This window comes from Biomphalaria glabrata, chromosome 4, assembly GCF_947242115.1.
Source record: "Biomphalaria glabrata chromosome 4, xgBioGlab47.1, whole genome shotgun sequence".
Classification (NCBI taxonomy): Eukaryota; Metazoa; Mollusca; class Gastropoda; family Planorbidae; genus Biomphalaria; species Biomphalaria glabrata.
The window spans coordinates 19,621,115-19,635,700 of NC_074714.1; the positions used below are offsets into that span (position 1 = coordinate 19,621,115).

The window sequence follows — 14,586 nt, forward strand, 5'->3', positions numbered from 1 at the left end:
CCGAGATTACGCAGACCCAATTGCAACCTGTATAATTTGTCACAACTAATGCAGACAAATACAAATGTTCAACAACCGGCTAGCTGCCTTCAGAACCTGAGCAAGACCTAACACAATGCTAACTAAACTACTTACTAAACTAGAGTGTTTCATATCGTGTGATGACTTGGGGGACAGGGGAGTGGGCGCTGACATGGAGGGCGTGAAAGGAGACATGGAAGAGGAATACGGCGTGGATAATGAGGTCAGCGGTGGTTGTGAGGGCTGGGGTGGTGGTGCAAGGGTCTGCTGGTGCAAGTGGTCAGTCATGGCCTTCAAGACTTTCTTCTGGAATGCAAGCTGTGGAAAAGACAAAGACCTTTAATACACAAAATTAATGGAGTAAAAATGTTTGAAAAGACTTTCAATAAGACAAGAAATAAAAGTGTTGCCCAGAATAGATCATTGCCCAACAATAAGAAATCATTGCCCAACAATAAGAAATCATTGCCCATAAAAGTCTAACCATGGAAGTTATCAAAGCAAACGCGAAGAAAATCGCCAGTTCTAAGAAGTCAACCATTTGTGTTTTTGTCCATCTGCACGTTAAAACTGTATGTCCTAGCAAGTGCACTCTGATAGTTTAAAAACTGATATGTCTGCATGCTAATTTATATCTGCATGCTAATTTATATCTGCATGCTAATTTATATCTGCATGTTAATTATGTCGTAGAACATGGGCACGTACTACACATGTGTTGATCTAGTTGCTGCATCAATATCTGAGAATATGTCTCATTGTGGGAACAAAGTGTGTGAGGGTGGGGGCCTGAAGTGGACCTCGAACGTTATGAAGAAATGAATATGACATTGTGACATGCCTGGAGGTGACAGTCTACACACGTGGCTATATAGGCTGTAGGATGCATCTGTGGGATGTCTCTGTGTACTCTTAACACACAACACAAACTTACCACACAAAAAAAAAAAAAAACATTAAGACATTTCAGAACGTCACAAGTTTAACAAGCGAAGGACAAAGGTGACATAAAGGTGCCATGTCGCTGTAGGATCTGCTGTAGAACCTCCACGAATGACAGACGTGCACTTTATTTATTTATATTTTTTTCGACAATTTCTCTAACAGTTGAATAATGATAATAATCTTAACGCTTCAGGTGAAAATAAAAAAAAAATCATGCATAGTAGACTAAACATGGACACTCTTTTTTGACAAAATGTCCGTTAAGTGCATAGTATAATATCAAGATTCTCTATGAAAGAAACTTTACGGAGAACAGATTAACTGATAAATGTTCTCTTTAGCTTAGAGTAGAGAAGAGAAGAAAGCAGAGTTAGAGGAGAGGGAAACAGAGGGAGGAAAGAGATATGAGTGTGAGAAAAAAAAACTTTTAAAAAAGGAGGTAGAGGATACGATAGAGAAAGGAGAAAAAGAGAAAGCCCACATCGCCCTGGACGTCTCAAATCACAGGTAATACCAGTTCCAGGTTGAGTTACTCATTATCTTAATTCTAATGAGTGACGCAGCTGAAATTCAACATTGGGACTTGAACGAAGTTTTCTTTGTAATCCTAACACACACACCAACATAAGCATAAGAAGTTGTTGTGAAGTAGTGGGCGGAGAGACGGGCGGTAAAAAGTGGGGGGGGGGGAGGTACGTTTACCCTACTAGATCATCCTTCTAAGAGTGTGTGTGTGTGTGTGTGGGGAGGTACGTTTACCCTACTAGATCATCCTTCTAAGAGTGTGTGTGTGGGGGGGGGAGGTACGCTTACCCTGCTAGATCATCCTTCTAAGAGTGTGTGGGGGGGGGGAGGTACGTTTACCCTACTAGATCATCCTTCTAAGAGTATGTGTGTGGGGGGAGGTACGTTTACCCTACTAGATCATCCTTCTAAGAGTGTGTGTGTGGGGGGAGGTACGTTTACCCTACTAGATCATCCTTCTAAGAGTGTGTGTGTGGGGGGGGGAGGTACGTTTACCCTACTAGATCATCCTTCTAAGAGTGTGTGTGTGTGGGGGGGTAGGTACGTTTACCCTACTAGATCATCCTTCTAAGAGTGTGTGTGTGGGGGGGGGAGGTACGTTTACCCTACTAGATCATCCTTCTAAAAGTGTGTGTGTGTCAGCAGGAAAGGTGACAAAGGTTCCTGTCGGGAACTTCTTGACAAGTGACGGACGTTGTGGTGACCTTGTCCTCAAGGCATGAGTGCATAGCTACTTAACCGTTTTTTTTTCTTTCTTTTATCTAAAACAGCTTTTACCTGTGCTAACAAAATAAAACCTGTGCTAACAAAATAAAACCTGTGCTAACAAAATAAAACCTGTGCCAACTCGAAAATAAAGAAAATACAATCTACATAGGTTATAGCGTTAAATACAACAATGGACACAACATAGGACACTACAAAGGACAATAACATAAGGCACAAATCAGGACACTAGAAGACCTAAATAGGACATTGCATCGATGCATACCGAAATCCACTATAGGATTTAGCGTAATTCGGAAAGTGATATAATATAAGACTATATAGGACATTACTCATGAACACAACACAGACACTACAAAGGACAACATAGGGCACAAAATAGGACACACAAAGACCAAAATAGGACATTACATGGATGCATACTATAGCTTACTACAGGATTGGAAGTAAATTCTGTATTTATAAGATAAGATTTCGCGTAATTTGGAAATTAAAGGGACACTAAAGATTGGAAGAGTTATATTAATAGGAAAGCGGATATAATGGAATACAAATCGACACATTTTGACTCAAGAGAAAAAAATGTTTTTAACCCAAGAAAGGACTGCAGGACAACCATTTGTAAAGTGAGACTAATTAATAATTGACAACAGTCAATAACAACACGGATTAAAGCCCCTTGCTTTTCTAAACATCAATATCTGGTTGCGTCAGCCTCTTATTTATTTGCTTCAGTTCAGACGAGCCTTCAGAGATAAAGATTATTACCGCCTTATTCAAAATCTTTTGCAGGACGTCAGGGCTTGAAATCAGGCAGGGTTTGAACTAGGCATAATCTTGACGACAGTATGAAGCGCTAGTTATTAGACCATCTTATGCTAGGCAATCAATACAACAAATGTAACTATATAATATGCCGCCTGCTGTGAATGGGCCAACAATTAAACGCTATTGTTTTCTCACCTCTACGTGCTGGTATATAAACTCAAGATAAGAACAGCAAGAATAAAGAACATAGTTGCACTGACTAAAAATAATCACAACAAAATAGTCTTAGTCACACAGAAAATGAGGCGACAATGGCCATAATCGAAACTTTGGCACAGAAATCTTAAAATGAAATTTAGTTGGAATCCAGTCCATGTTTTTTTTGTTTGTTTATGTGTGACGTAGTTCTAGACCTACTGACTGATGAGTAAATTGTGAGAAATCAATTATGTTTGCATTTATGTCGACGCCTTTAGATTGTCCGGCGCTCTGGATTTTTTGTATTACGTCAGAACACCGTGTTTACAAATACTCGGGAAAAGAATTATTGTGTGATTAGTTGGCAGTGTATTTAAAAGTTAATCTCTATACAATTCTACTAATAGATTCAAGTGGCATGGAACCAAGAACTTCCATTGACACGAGTTTTACTTTGAAGAATGATTAGTTAAATGAACAGAGCTGTGCCACGCCAAATTAAGGAGAGGCAGACAAAAGGAAGTGATGGGAGGACAACATTGAGAGGCAGACAAAAGGAAGTGATGGGAGGACAACATTGAGAGGCAGACAAAAGGAAGTGATGGGAGGATAACATTGAGAGGCAGACAAAAGGAAGTGATGGGAGGACAACATTGAGAGGCAGACAAAAAGAAGTGATGGGAGGACAACATTGAGAGGCAGACAAAAGGAAGTGATGGGAGGACAACATTGAGAGGCAGACAAAAGGAAGTGATGGGAGGACAACATTGAGAGGCAGACAAAAGGAAGTGATGGGAGGACAACATTGAGAGGCAGACAAAAGGAAGTGATGGGAGGACAACATTGAGAGGCAGACAAAAGGAAGTGATGGGAGGACAACATTGAGAGGCAGACAAAAGGAAGTGATGGGAGGACAACATTGAGAGGCAGACAAAAGGAAGTGATGGGAGGATAACATTGAGAGGCAGACTAAAGGAAGTGATGGGAGGACAACATTGAGAGGCAGACAAAAGAAAGTGATGGGAGGACAACATTGAGAGGCAGACAAAAGAAAGTGATGGGAGGACAACATTGAGAGGCAGACTAAAGGAAGTGATGGGAGGATAACATTGAGAGGCAGACAAAAGGAAGTGATGGGAGGATAACTTTGAGAGGCCGACAAAAGGAAGTGATGGGAGGATAACTTTGAGAGGCAGACAAAAGGAAGTGATGGGAGGACAACATTGAGAGGCAGACAAAAGGAAGTGATGGGAGGACAACATTGAGAGGCAGACAAAAGGAAGTGATGGGAGGACAACATTGAGAGGCAGACAAAAGAAAGTGATGGGAGGACAACATTGAGAGGCAGACAAAAGAAAGTGATGGGAGGACAACATTGAGAGGCAGACAAAAGAAAGTGATGGGAGGACAACATTGAGAGGCAGACAAAAGAAAGTGATGGGAGGATAACATTGAGAGGCAGACAAAAGAAAGTGATGGGAGGATAACTTTGAGAGGCAGACAAAAGAAAGTGATGGGAGGACAACATTGAGAGGCAGACAAAAGAAAGTGATGGGAGGACAACATTGAGAGGCAGACAAAAGAAAGTGATGGGAGGACAACATTGAGAGGCAGACAAAAGAAAGTGATGGGAGGATAACATTGAGCAATGGGCGGACCATTCTATGGAAGAGACGCCTGGCAAAAGACAGAAATAAAGAAAGACAGTCGACAGATCATGTGTGATGCCCAAACAGTCCGCCAGACAAGGGTGAAGGTGAAAGAAGGTGATGAACTAGTGAGACTAGGGCGTGGACATGTAAGTAAAAAAATAAACCGCCAACAAAATGAGCTAGTTCCAACTCATGTCAAACATCAATCAATGTATCTCTGGTGCATCCAGGATTATGTATCTAGCACAGTTTCACACCTCTGTTACTATTTATAGAACACAATTTAAAGAGTGAATTCTAAAACCATCCCAGCGGTGGTGGGGTTAGAAAGACAAGAGGCCAGAAATCTCACTTTTAACTTAGATACCATAAGGAAACATTTTAACAGAAGGGAGTCACGGTTTGGAGATCTTTATGAGATTGTAAATCAGAAGATGGCGTAGCTGATGTCAAAGAATTCTAATCCGCAAGCCTCTATGTTGTTTTTGGACGGGACAAAAGGGGCACATTGCTGACACATTAAAGGCCCACAACCATCATCCGCGCAATTAAAAACGCGCGTGTTATTATTTATCTTTTCATACTCCCCCCCCCCAATCCCCTAGTTTTCTTAGCTGTCTCTTCCCTTCCCCTTTTCTTGCTTCCACGATACTTTTGTTAATGCCCTCCTGTTAGATTACAAAGTCCGTTAACTCTTCTTCTTCATTTAAAGGTGGTGGAGTGAGTTGCTTCCCTACCTTGACCTAATTAAATTTTACAAAAATGCACCAGCCACATCTTTATTTTAAATGCCGACGAAATCAGAGCACAAAAAAAAAAGGGGAGGGGGTCAGGGTCTAATAAATTAACATTAAACTTAACTTCCTGTGGCTATAATTAGCCCCACACCGAGACGCTGTCTACAGGTAAAAAAAAAAGATGAACCGACCAGACTTTCACCTTTGTCTTCTGTTCCATATATATAAAAAAAAAATTACCTAGTGCCTACACGAGGCACATATTTGTGTTTGTGTTTCCCTTACTGCTGTTGTGTGGTACATATACAACAAGGCAAGAGCGAGTTTGGCATTAATCATCGGGCAACAAGGAGGACATGTTGGAAGGACTGGGGGACATGGATCTCACACGTGAGGTGGGGGGCTATGTTTCGGAAAAGAATGATGTAGCATAAATTAAGCCTGGCGATCAGACTGACCACGATATAGGCATAAATGAAACTGCGAAGATGTTACATTGAGCTGAAAAAGTCGTATAACTGAACTTCATTTTTAAATTTAAAAAATTAGAAACAAACTTAACATGATCGTAATGATGACTGCGTTAAGCGCGTAAATAAATTAATGACAATAATGACCCATGCACATTTCAAATATTTTAATGAGAGAAGTCTTTTTAGATGTGTTGGGGAATGTGAGTGTGTGAGAGTGTGTGTGACGGGGTAGCTTGGAATTTTCCATCATTTGGCGGCCCGGGGAGGCTTGACCTCTTTGGGGGCCCCCAAATGATGGCAAATTCCAAGCTACGCCACTGTCACCAAATGAGTGCCGCTTCTGACTGAGAACCACTGCTATGGTGGAACTGGTCAAATTTGTAAGAGTACAAACTGTGTACGTGGTAAGTAAATAAGGAAGAATTGACTGACCTGTGACTCCAGAGAGCTGACCACCTCCATCTGTACCCTGGACTGGGCAGTGCTGCGGTCATCCAACTGATGCTCTGTGTTTAAATGTCTGCAGAAGATTAAAAAAAAAACATAAAAAAAATCACCACCACTAGATTGAGTGTAAGAGAATACAGAGTGGGGGATAATGCGTTCAATTATCTCGAAATGTTTTTTAGGAAGAGGCGCTGAAGAGGAGACTAAATTTTAAACTCTTATTGTAAGGAGTTAAAAACAAACTCTTGTAAGCGAATCATTGTTGCTAAACTGAGCCATCACAATGAAATTTGTCAAGTTTATATTTAGCCCTAACGCAGCCCACTTCCTCGGTTGTTTACAGACATTCTGACCCTAGCCAACAATCAACAACAACAAAATTCCACGGCCATGATTAATACTTATCTCGGCGAGTGATAAACGATCAATGTGTGGACACACAAACAAAACCTAACTTCGCCTAGCCCACTCGGTATTACACTCAGGAGAGCGGAGGAATGGTGCAGATAAGTTTACCCTGACCTGCCCCACAGCCCATCAAAATGATGAGTCCGTAAGATTCATACATTAATATTTTCTGTCACGTGGGATCGGCCTACAGAATGTATTATATACTCTCGCTTCCTTAACTAGTGCAAGCAGTTTTTATTTAGTAGGTAGCGCACAGGACCTGATACCTGAAGTTTTAAAAAAAAAAAGGGTATACATATAGATTTGCGATCCCCCCCCCTCCCTCCAAAAAAAAAAAAGAGAAGATTTTTTTTAAAAGATTGTTTTCAGAAGCTTAAGACTTAAAAAAAAAAAAGTTTGTATTTTGAAGCTTTAGACTAGACAATTCGATTGAAATATTTGATAATTCGATTGAAATATTTGATAATTCGATTGAAATATTTCTAAGGACCATCCAACGGGAACTCCGTATCAATATAGACGTCCAAAGGGAAAAGAGGCGAAGGTAGCCTTATTAGTTCAAAGACTTTAACAAAAATGTATATGGAACTTGCCTTGAATTTATAAATCGGTATTTAAAAAAAATATTAATCAAATAAAAACGATAGCATTAAAATATTTTAAATATAAATGGTCGAATATAGTGACCTTGTTTCATAATGTTTTCGCAATTTGCGCCTGCTGCAAGATCGATTCAAAGCCTGCTCAAAACTAAGACCTTACAATACATCTTCACCATTGCATATCTAGAGTCTTCCCGTCTTTCTTACGTCAGAACGTCATTCTGTTGACGTCTTTTGCGTGAACGAAATATAGGCCAGAAGACGTCTTGCTGAACACGAGAATCAAGCCCCCCTTCTAAAGGTGCATGCTGTATGGCCTGGAGGGTCTCTCACACTTCAAAATCTGCTCGTCCCACCCCCTGGTGATTAAGCTTGATTCAACCAGAACTCTTCTTACTAGGAGATTCAATGCGTTGTGGAGGCCATGGGAATGCATTTCTGAAGCTCAAAATGCAGGAAAAACGCTTTGCAAAAAGCAGGAGGCGACTTTCTTTTGACGTCTATCACGAGCTCATCAACTGACTGTCTCCTAGATGTGAATGCATCTAGTCTTCTGTCTTGCTTACATAACGTGTCAAATGGTGTTAGGGAAGGGGGGGGGGGAGAGACTCTAGTTTATTTTTATTTTTTTTAATGTTACGCGCTTTAGCCTCGATGACGTATTACAGGAAGTCGGCCCGAGAGTATGTGACGTTGTCAGATTTTAATTCTCCTTTTCAGCATCCCATTCCCCTCCCTCTTTATGTTTCTCTTTAATTGAGGCAAGACGCGAGGGCGGTTAAGGGAAAGGAAGGGGCTTAAAACGAAAATACTTAACATAATAAGCAAAGCCATTATGAAGGGAAGTGTCCACACATTATTCATTGTTCCCCAATTGACGGCACACTCGGAATTGTAAAATAGTTAAAGTAACATTATTTTAACACACTTAAACACTGACCTACTGACTATACGACATATTCCATTGAAATTAAGAACAGAATAGATTGCTTCTCCTTTAACGGTTTACCGACCCCCTTTTCCCCTTTTACTCTCAGAATTTCCCGAAAAAAAAATCAGTTGAAGTCATCATCGAGAGGGCAACTCGTACACACAACGCAATAAATCTAGCAGACGATCTCAAAAGTTGAAGGTTAGGGTCAGTGGCACCTCCTTGACCACTGCAAGTGAATGCCTTGAACTAGATGTGAACTCAATACACACTCACACACACACACAGATCAAAGATATTTGTTCAGCCACCGAAGACTAGAATAGTTTCTTTTTTTTTTTTTGTTGTTGTTTCAAATACAAGTCTGTAAAACAAAGAGAATTATATCATGAAGGTCACCACTGAGGAACAAAGAGAGGGGAGGGGGAGCAATTATAGAAAACAGCCGGAGAGAGGAAAAAATCAAGATAGTTTATAGATAACTGACATACAGGAAGGTCGATAACTAAAAATAAATAGAGACAGACAGACAGACAGACAGACAGATAGATAGATAGATAGATAGATAGATAGATAGATAGATAGATAGATAGATAGATAGATAGATTATAGTGTTATCGTGATGTTAGTTATCTTGCATAAAAGAGTTTGATAAGGCTTACTATAAAAATAGCCCAAGCTGCATAAAAGGGGCCTGCATACTTACAATCACAATCACTGACCAACAAGAACAAACAAAAACTACCCAAGTGACCCGTAGTTCACATCAACATTATTGATCTCTTCCCTCCGGCCGGCCGGCCAGTGGTCAAGCAGTCAGGCCTTGTTTACTCTGTTCTCAGTACTGAAAGAAAAGCTAAGCCGTCGGCAATCGCAATGTCACCCCATCCTCCCCGCGCCACAACGTAATACACCATAGCACCCCTGATATGAACTGGCCAAATAGGCCATAGCACCCCTGATATGAACTGACCCAATAGAACATAGCACCCCTGATATGAACTAGCCTAATAAGCCATAGCACTCAAAATATGAATTAGCCTAATAGGCCGAAAAAACAAGGAGATGAAAATGATTGGGACATGATTTGGACCACTAGTTATGGTAAAGGATTTGGACCACTAGTTATGGTAAAGGATTTGGACCACTAGTTATGGTAAAGGATTTGGACCACTAGTTATGGTAAAGGATTTGGACCACTAGTTATACTAGTAATGCGATTTAAAAAAAAAAAAAAAAGAGCATACGCTGAGCCCTAACGCTTGACCTTGTATCATCCACCCCATACGCTGTTAATGAGCTAAGAATAATTTAGACAATCATTTAGGGTCGACATTACATGTCATTGTCACTGTCTTTCTAAGTCTAGTAAATCACACAATTAATACAGAAATTGTTACATATGTCAATAATTATTCGGTGGTTCCCGATGATAAGGATACTAATGCTTTCAATAAAATAATGACATTAACACATTAACATTAAAGTTTATGGCTGTGTTGCTTTTTACTAAGGAGTTATTTTTAAATTACTGTCACGTGTCAGGTCGCAAAACAACAACAACAACAAAACACGTTTTTATGCTAGAAATCACCAAAGCTGATAAATATAGCACATAAAGCTACAGCTCGAAGGGAGCTAATGGACCTCATTCACCAATCGTAAACAACCAACATTTAATCACGTGATCTTATTGATAAAACAACGGGAAAAACTGTCACGTGACAACCATCAAGAATTAAACATGAGATCGTAAATTATATAGAAGAGATAGAGCACCACGTGGCTAAATGTTGTTTGTTTACGATTGGTGAATGAGGTCCATTAAAAACGTTTAATTTAGAAGTAACACTAACCCAGATAATTCTAGAATTCTATTGCATTCTATTCAGTCTTTGTACTTGAAACGTGTGCGTACTCACTCAACGATTGAAGTTTGGGATATCACTTGGACGTGAGTGTAGTGAAGATTGGAATAATACACTCACCAATGTCAAGGACGCTAAATTGAACTTCCTTTTTGCCAACTCAATAATACAAGTGAGTTCTAAATGAAACAAATGACAATGCCATATTTACATGTATTTTGTGCTACAAACGAAGGGGCTTACAACATTGGTCTCGGCCCTGCTGAGATGACCCTAAACCTTGACAGAAACCACACATCACTTATCAACACCTCTCTTGTACACCGGAGACACCAACAAGCAAGCTAGTTCGAGTTTTTCCGCCACATATGGAAATCTCCAATTGATTCACGGATTCCCATTTTACGCTTGGATTTTGTATCTCGAGATTTACGCCAAGAATGAACAGTCTGTTTAAACCAGACGATAGCAGCATGCAACCAGCGTCACATTTACATTGTATAACCGAATGGAGGCCCCGTGGTAGATTCTAAGAGAACAATAGAGAGGGAGAGAAGAGGAGAAAAAGAGAGAGGTGGAAGTGATAGGCAAGGGCAGTGTGACGTGGGCGTAATTTAATTAGAAGCCCGAATTATGACCAGTGCTCTCCACCTTTCAGTCACACTCGATTACCTCAACTCCCAGGACAGTGGACAAGGTCACTTGTGCTGGATGATCACATGCAACGAAAGAGGAAAAAGTCAAGGGTTCAAGGACGAACTCAAATGGACGTGGTGGTGATGGGCTCTAGAGAATGAGAGAGAGAGAGAGCGAGAGCGGATGGAGGGTGTAGTAATACGCCAATCAAAGTCACTGACCTCTGCAGCCATGGTAATGTTTCATGACACAGTCAACATTTCCCAAAGGCTAAGAGCCGCAGGTCATTACTAAACACTCCCCCATCTCATCACACACACACACACACACACACATTATATATATATATATATATATATATATATATATATATATATATATATATATATATATATACAGAGAGAGAGAGAGAGAGAGAGAACAAACAAACCCCAACTCTGAGACCAAAAGAAAATATCTATAAAAGATATCATTTCAGCATACAAAACATTGTTACCAAACCACAATTTATATTGTTTATTATCTCAAACAAAACTTTTATTTTCTTTTTCAACCCAAATGATTTATTTCCAACCTCTGACCTCCATCAGTGAATCCTTAGATATCTCAATCCTTGAAGAGGCAATGTATCAACACATAGATATGGCGATCATAAGAATTCAAACTTGTTTGTTAAAAGAAAACTTGAAACAAAAATCGGATTCTATTTATATCCTGTGACCTGAACCAGCATCAGTGCCAAGGTTTCATAGAAATGACCTCCCCAGTCCATACGCCACCCACAGGTCATTTACTTCTCTGGCACTCCACCCACCCCACCCCCCAAAACCAGCTAGCACTCAGTTCCAAACTGTCCGGGACTGACAGCAATATTGTTTAGCCAGGACCCGGCTGACCAAAGTAAACAGTCCCTTGGATGAACAGGACTTTTAAGAAGCTTTCACACGAAATGTCCACTCGCTTATTTATTTATCTCGCGCCTGATGGGGTTGGGAGGGGGGGGGCGAGTATTGTTGTTCCTTCCAGATTCCAAGCCCCCCCCCCCCCCTTTCCTGTAAGCTTAACCCAGAGATGTGACGGTGGCTGTTCCCATCAGTTCTACCGACCACAACAAGGGCGAGCAATCTTTCAATGTGACTTGAAGTAACACAGACATTACAACGGATCAAACGCTAACCCATCACCCAGAAATAAATAAATAAAATAGTCCGTAACTGATAGTAATAAGACACTATAATGAACACGTTTCTCTCACATCGAATTTTTCAACAAGTTCAACAATGAGATGAAGTCAATGCAAGTAATATCTAAGTGCAATAAATATAATCAATAGCAGCACAACCAACGTTATATATGAACATACACGATACATCCATTCACTGGACTCGAAACGTTTTGATGGTTTCGACGTAATCATCATCTTTTATTTGTTAAAGAACGTCTACATTTTATAAGATACAACTTCTTCAAGTTGAACCCTATTTTGGTGAGACGTTTTTAGCTCGCATGGTCTCAAATTGTAATTTGTCTCTAACTGGATGTTGGAGCGAGGCCAATCGTTATAGAAGGCCTGATTACTGCCCTGTGACGTCAAACACGTGGGCAGTTCAGGACAATAGCTCTTTCTTACGTCACAGGTCTCGTTTGGAGGACCCTGCTTTTTTTTTTGTTTCCTTTGGCACGTTTTTTTTTTCAGACGTCTGAGAATCTTTCTGCCTTGTTACCCCTTCTCTTCACTTAGTGCGCATAGAGCAATGTCTGCCCCAAACTTTACATTGATGCCAAAAACATAAAAGTGAGACGATCCAATAAGCTTCCTTGTTCCCCCACCATCTCAACCTTGCATTGTTTTATACAAAAAATGGTGACGCCACTGCAGATAACGCACATGAGTTAAACTGTATAGACTATCTTGACAAACCCGACAGTTAAACTCTACAGATTTGACAAACCAGGCAGTTAAACTTGATAGACTTACTTGATAAACCCGGAAAAGTCCTCCATGTGGGCCTCACAGTTGGGCCACTTGCAGCACTTGTTCACATACAAGGGGTGGGTGGGGTTAGGGGCGTTGATGTTGCCGTTGGTCAGGGCGGCGTCTTTGGAAGATGATGTGGAAGAGGAATTGGAGGAGCCCAGTAGAGGTTCAGACTTGATTCCTGAAAAGTTCAGAAAATATAGAGACAACGTTGATTAGAGTTAAAGAGAACAAATATCTACAATTTCGGCTCATCCTCCCACCTCCATTTTGTTTTTTTTTAGATAAATAAATAATAAGAGACTCAAAAAAAACTGTTAAAAACATTTGAAATTATATTTTATCATCATCCAAATTTACAGCCATAAATGAATGTATTGCTTATAAATCTGTTGGGACAATAGGTTTGGTTACACCTGGAACAAAGGATGTGGCCCAGGACAGGGGACGATGGAGATCTGTTGTTGGCAGGGGTGACGGGCTTTAAGAGATAGAAGAAAGTGACATCATCCGGAGGGTAATTCTGTTTCTATTAATACCTCGGCCAACGAACGTAAACAACACCAAAGCAAATAAAATAACAAACAAAACTTCATTAGATGACTCTAGAATTAGGAAACAAACAAAACTTCATTAGATGACTCAAGAATTAGGAAACAAACAAAACTTCATTAGATGACTCAAGAATTAGGAAACAAACAAAACTTCATTAGATGACTCAAGAATTAGGAAACAAACAAAACTTCATTAGATGACTCTAGAATTAGGAAACAAACAAAACTTATTACTCAAGAATTAGGAAACAAACAAAACTTCATTAGATGACTCAAGAACGTCCAGATTGCGTTGTTCACGCAACTATCTCAACGATTTCTTTCTTATTTGTTTCGTTTCCATTCATTTCCCGAACTTTGTATTGTATCTGCTCTTAGTTTTTATGTGGACCTGCTCTTTCTTTTTATGTGGACCTTTCCTGTTGTTCTTTCAGTGTGTTTGTTTGTTTGCTTGTTTCTATTTGTTGTGTACCTTTGACCAATGTGTTGTGTTGTTTTTTTTTTCAAAACCAGCCGCGCAAGAGCAAACAAGAAAGATGAAAAAAATAAACAAATAGAAAACACAAACACACACTTACACACAGAAATACAAAACACAAACACACACACACATGATAACAGAACAAAAAAAATTTTTCAAAAAAAAATAGTATGTTACGATCACCAAGTCTTCGCCAGTTTAAAAAAAAATAAAAAATTCCAAAGCCAACAAAAAAGCAAGTGATCAAATATTTAATAGCAAGTGAAAGAAAAACAACAAAACAACAGCTCAGGGGAGATAAACAAAACACGCAGAGAAGTTGGACAATAAGTGCAGTCATCAGTCTAGAGACCGAGAGGAATGCACGTCACACTCATACATACATTTCAAATTCTTAGCACCTACCATGTCACTTTTCTCAGTTAGTCTTCCATTTTGTTTGTTCTATTGACACATGGCATCAATAAACAAATTGATTCCTGAATAGTGGGGCACATATTTCTTTCCTCTGTACTTTCTCTAAGAGTTAGCGCTGGCTTTGAGTTCTAAATGAATGTGACTAGAGAGATCTGTAATTTTTTTTTTCAAACACTCATTTTTCTGATTATGTTCCGACTGAATGTATTTTTAATG

At 39.8% G+C, this 14,586-nt stretch overlaps 1 protein-coding gene across 7 annotated transcripts in view; it reads right to left on the reverse strand.

Moving 5' to 3' along the window:
- The window catches only part of LOC106073860 (forkhead box protein P1-like), a 193,566-nt gene that overhangs the window by 13,661 nt on the left and 165,319 nt on the right, over positions 1-14,586 (reverse strand). For all 7 annotated transcript variants that reach the window (XM_056026773.1, XM_056026772.1, XM_056026771.1 and 4 more), the window contains exons 6-8: positions 12,919-13,099; positions 6,478-6,565; positions 136-339 (exon numbers count right to left, since the gene is read on the reverse strand). In XM_056026773.1, coding sequence (XP_055882748.1) covers positions 136-339; positions 6,478-6,565; positions 12,919-13,099 — 473 coding nt within the window. The remainder of the gene's footprint in view (positions 1-135; positions 340-6,477; positions 6,566-12,918; positions 13,100-14,586) is intronic.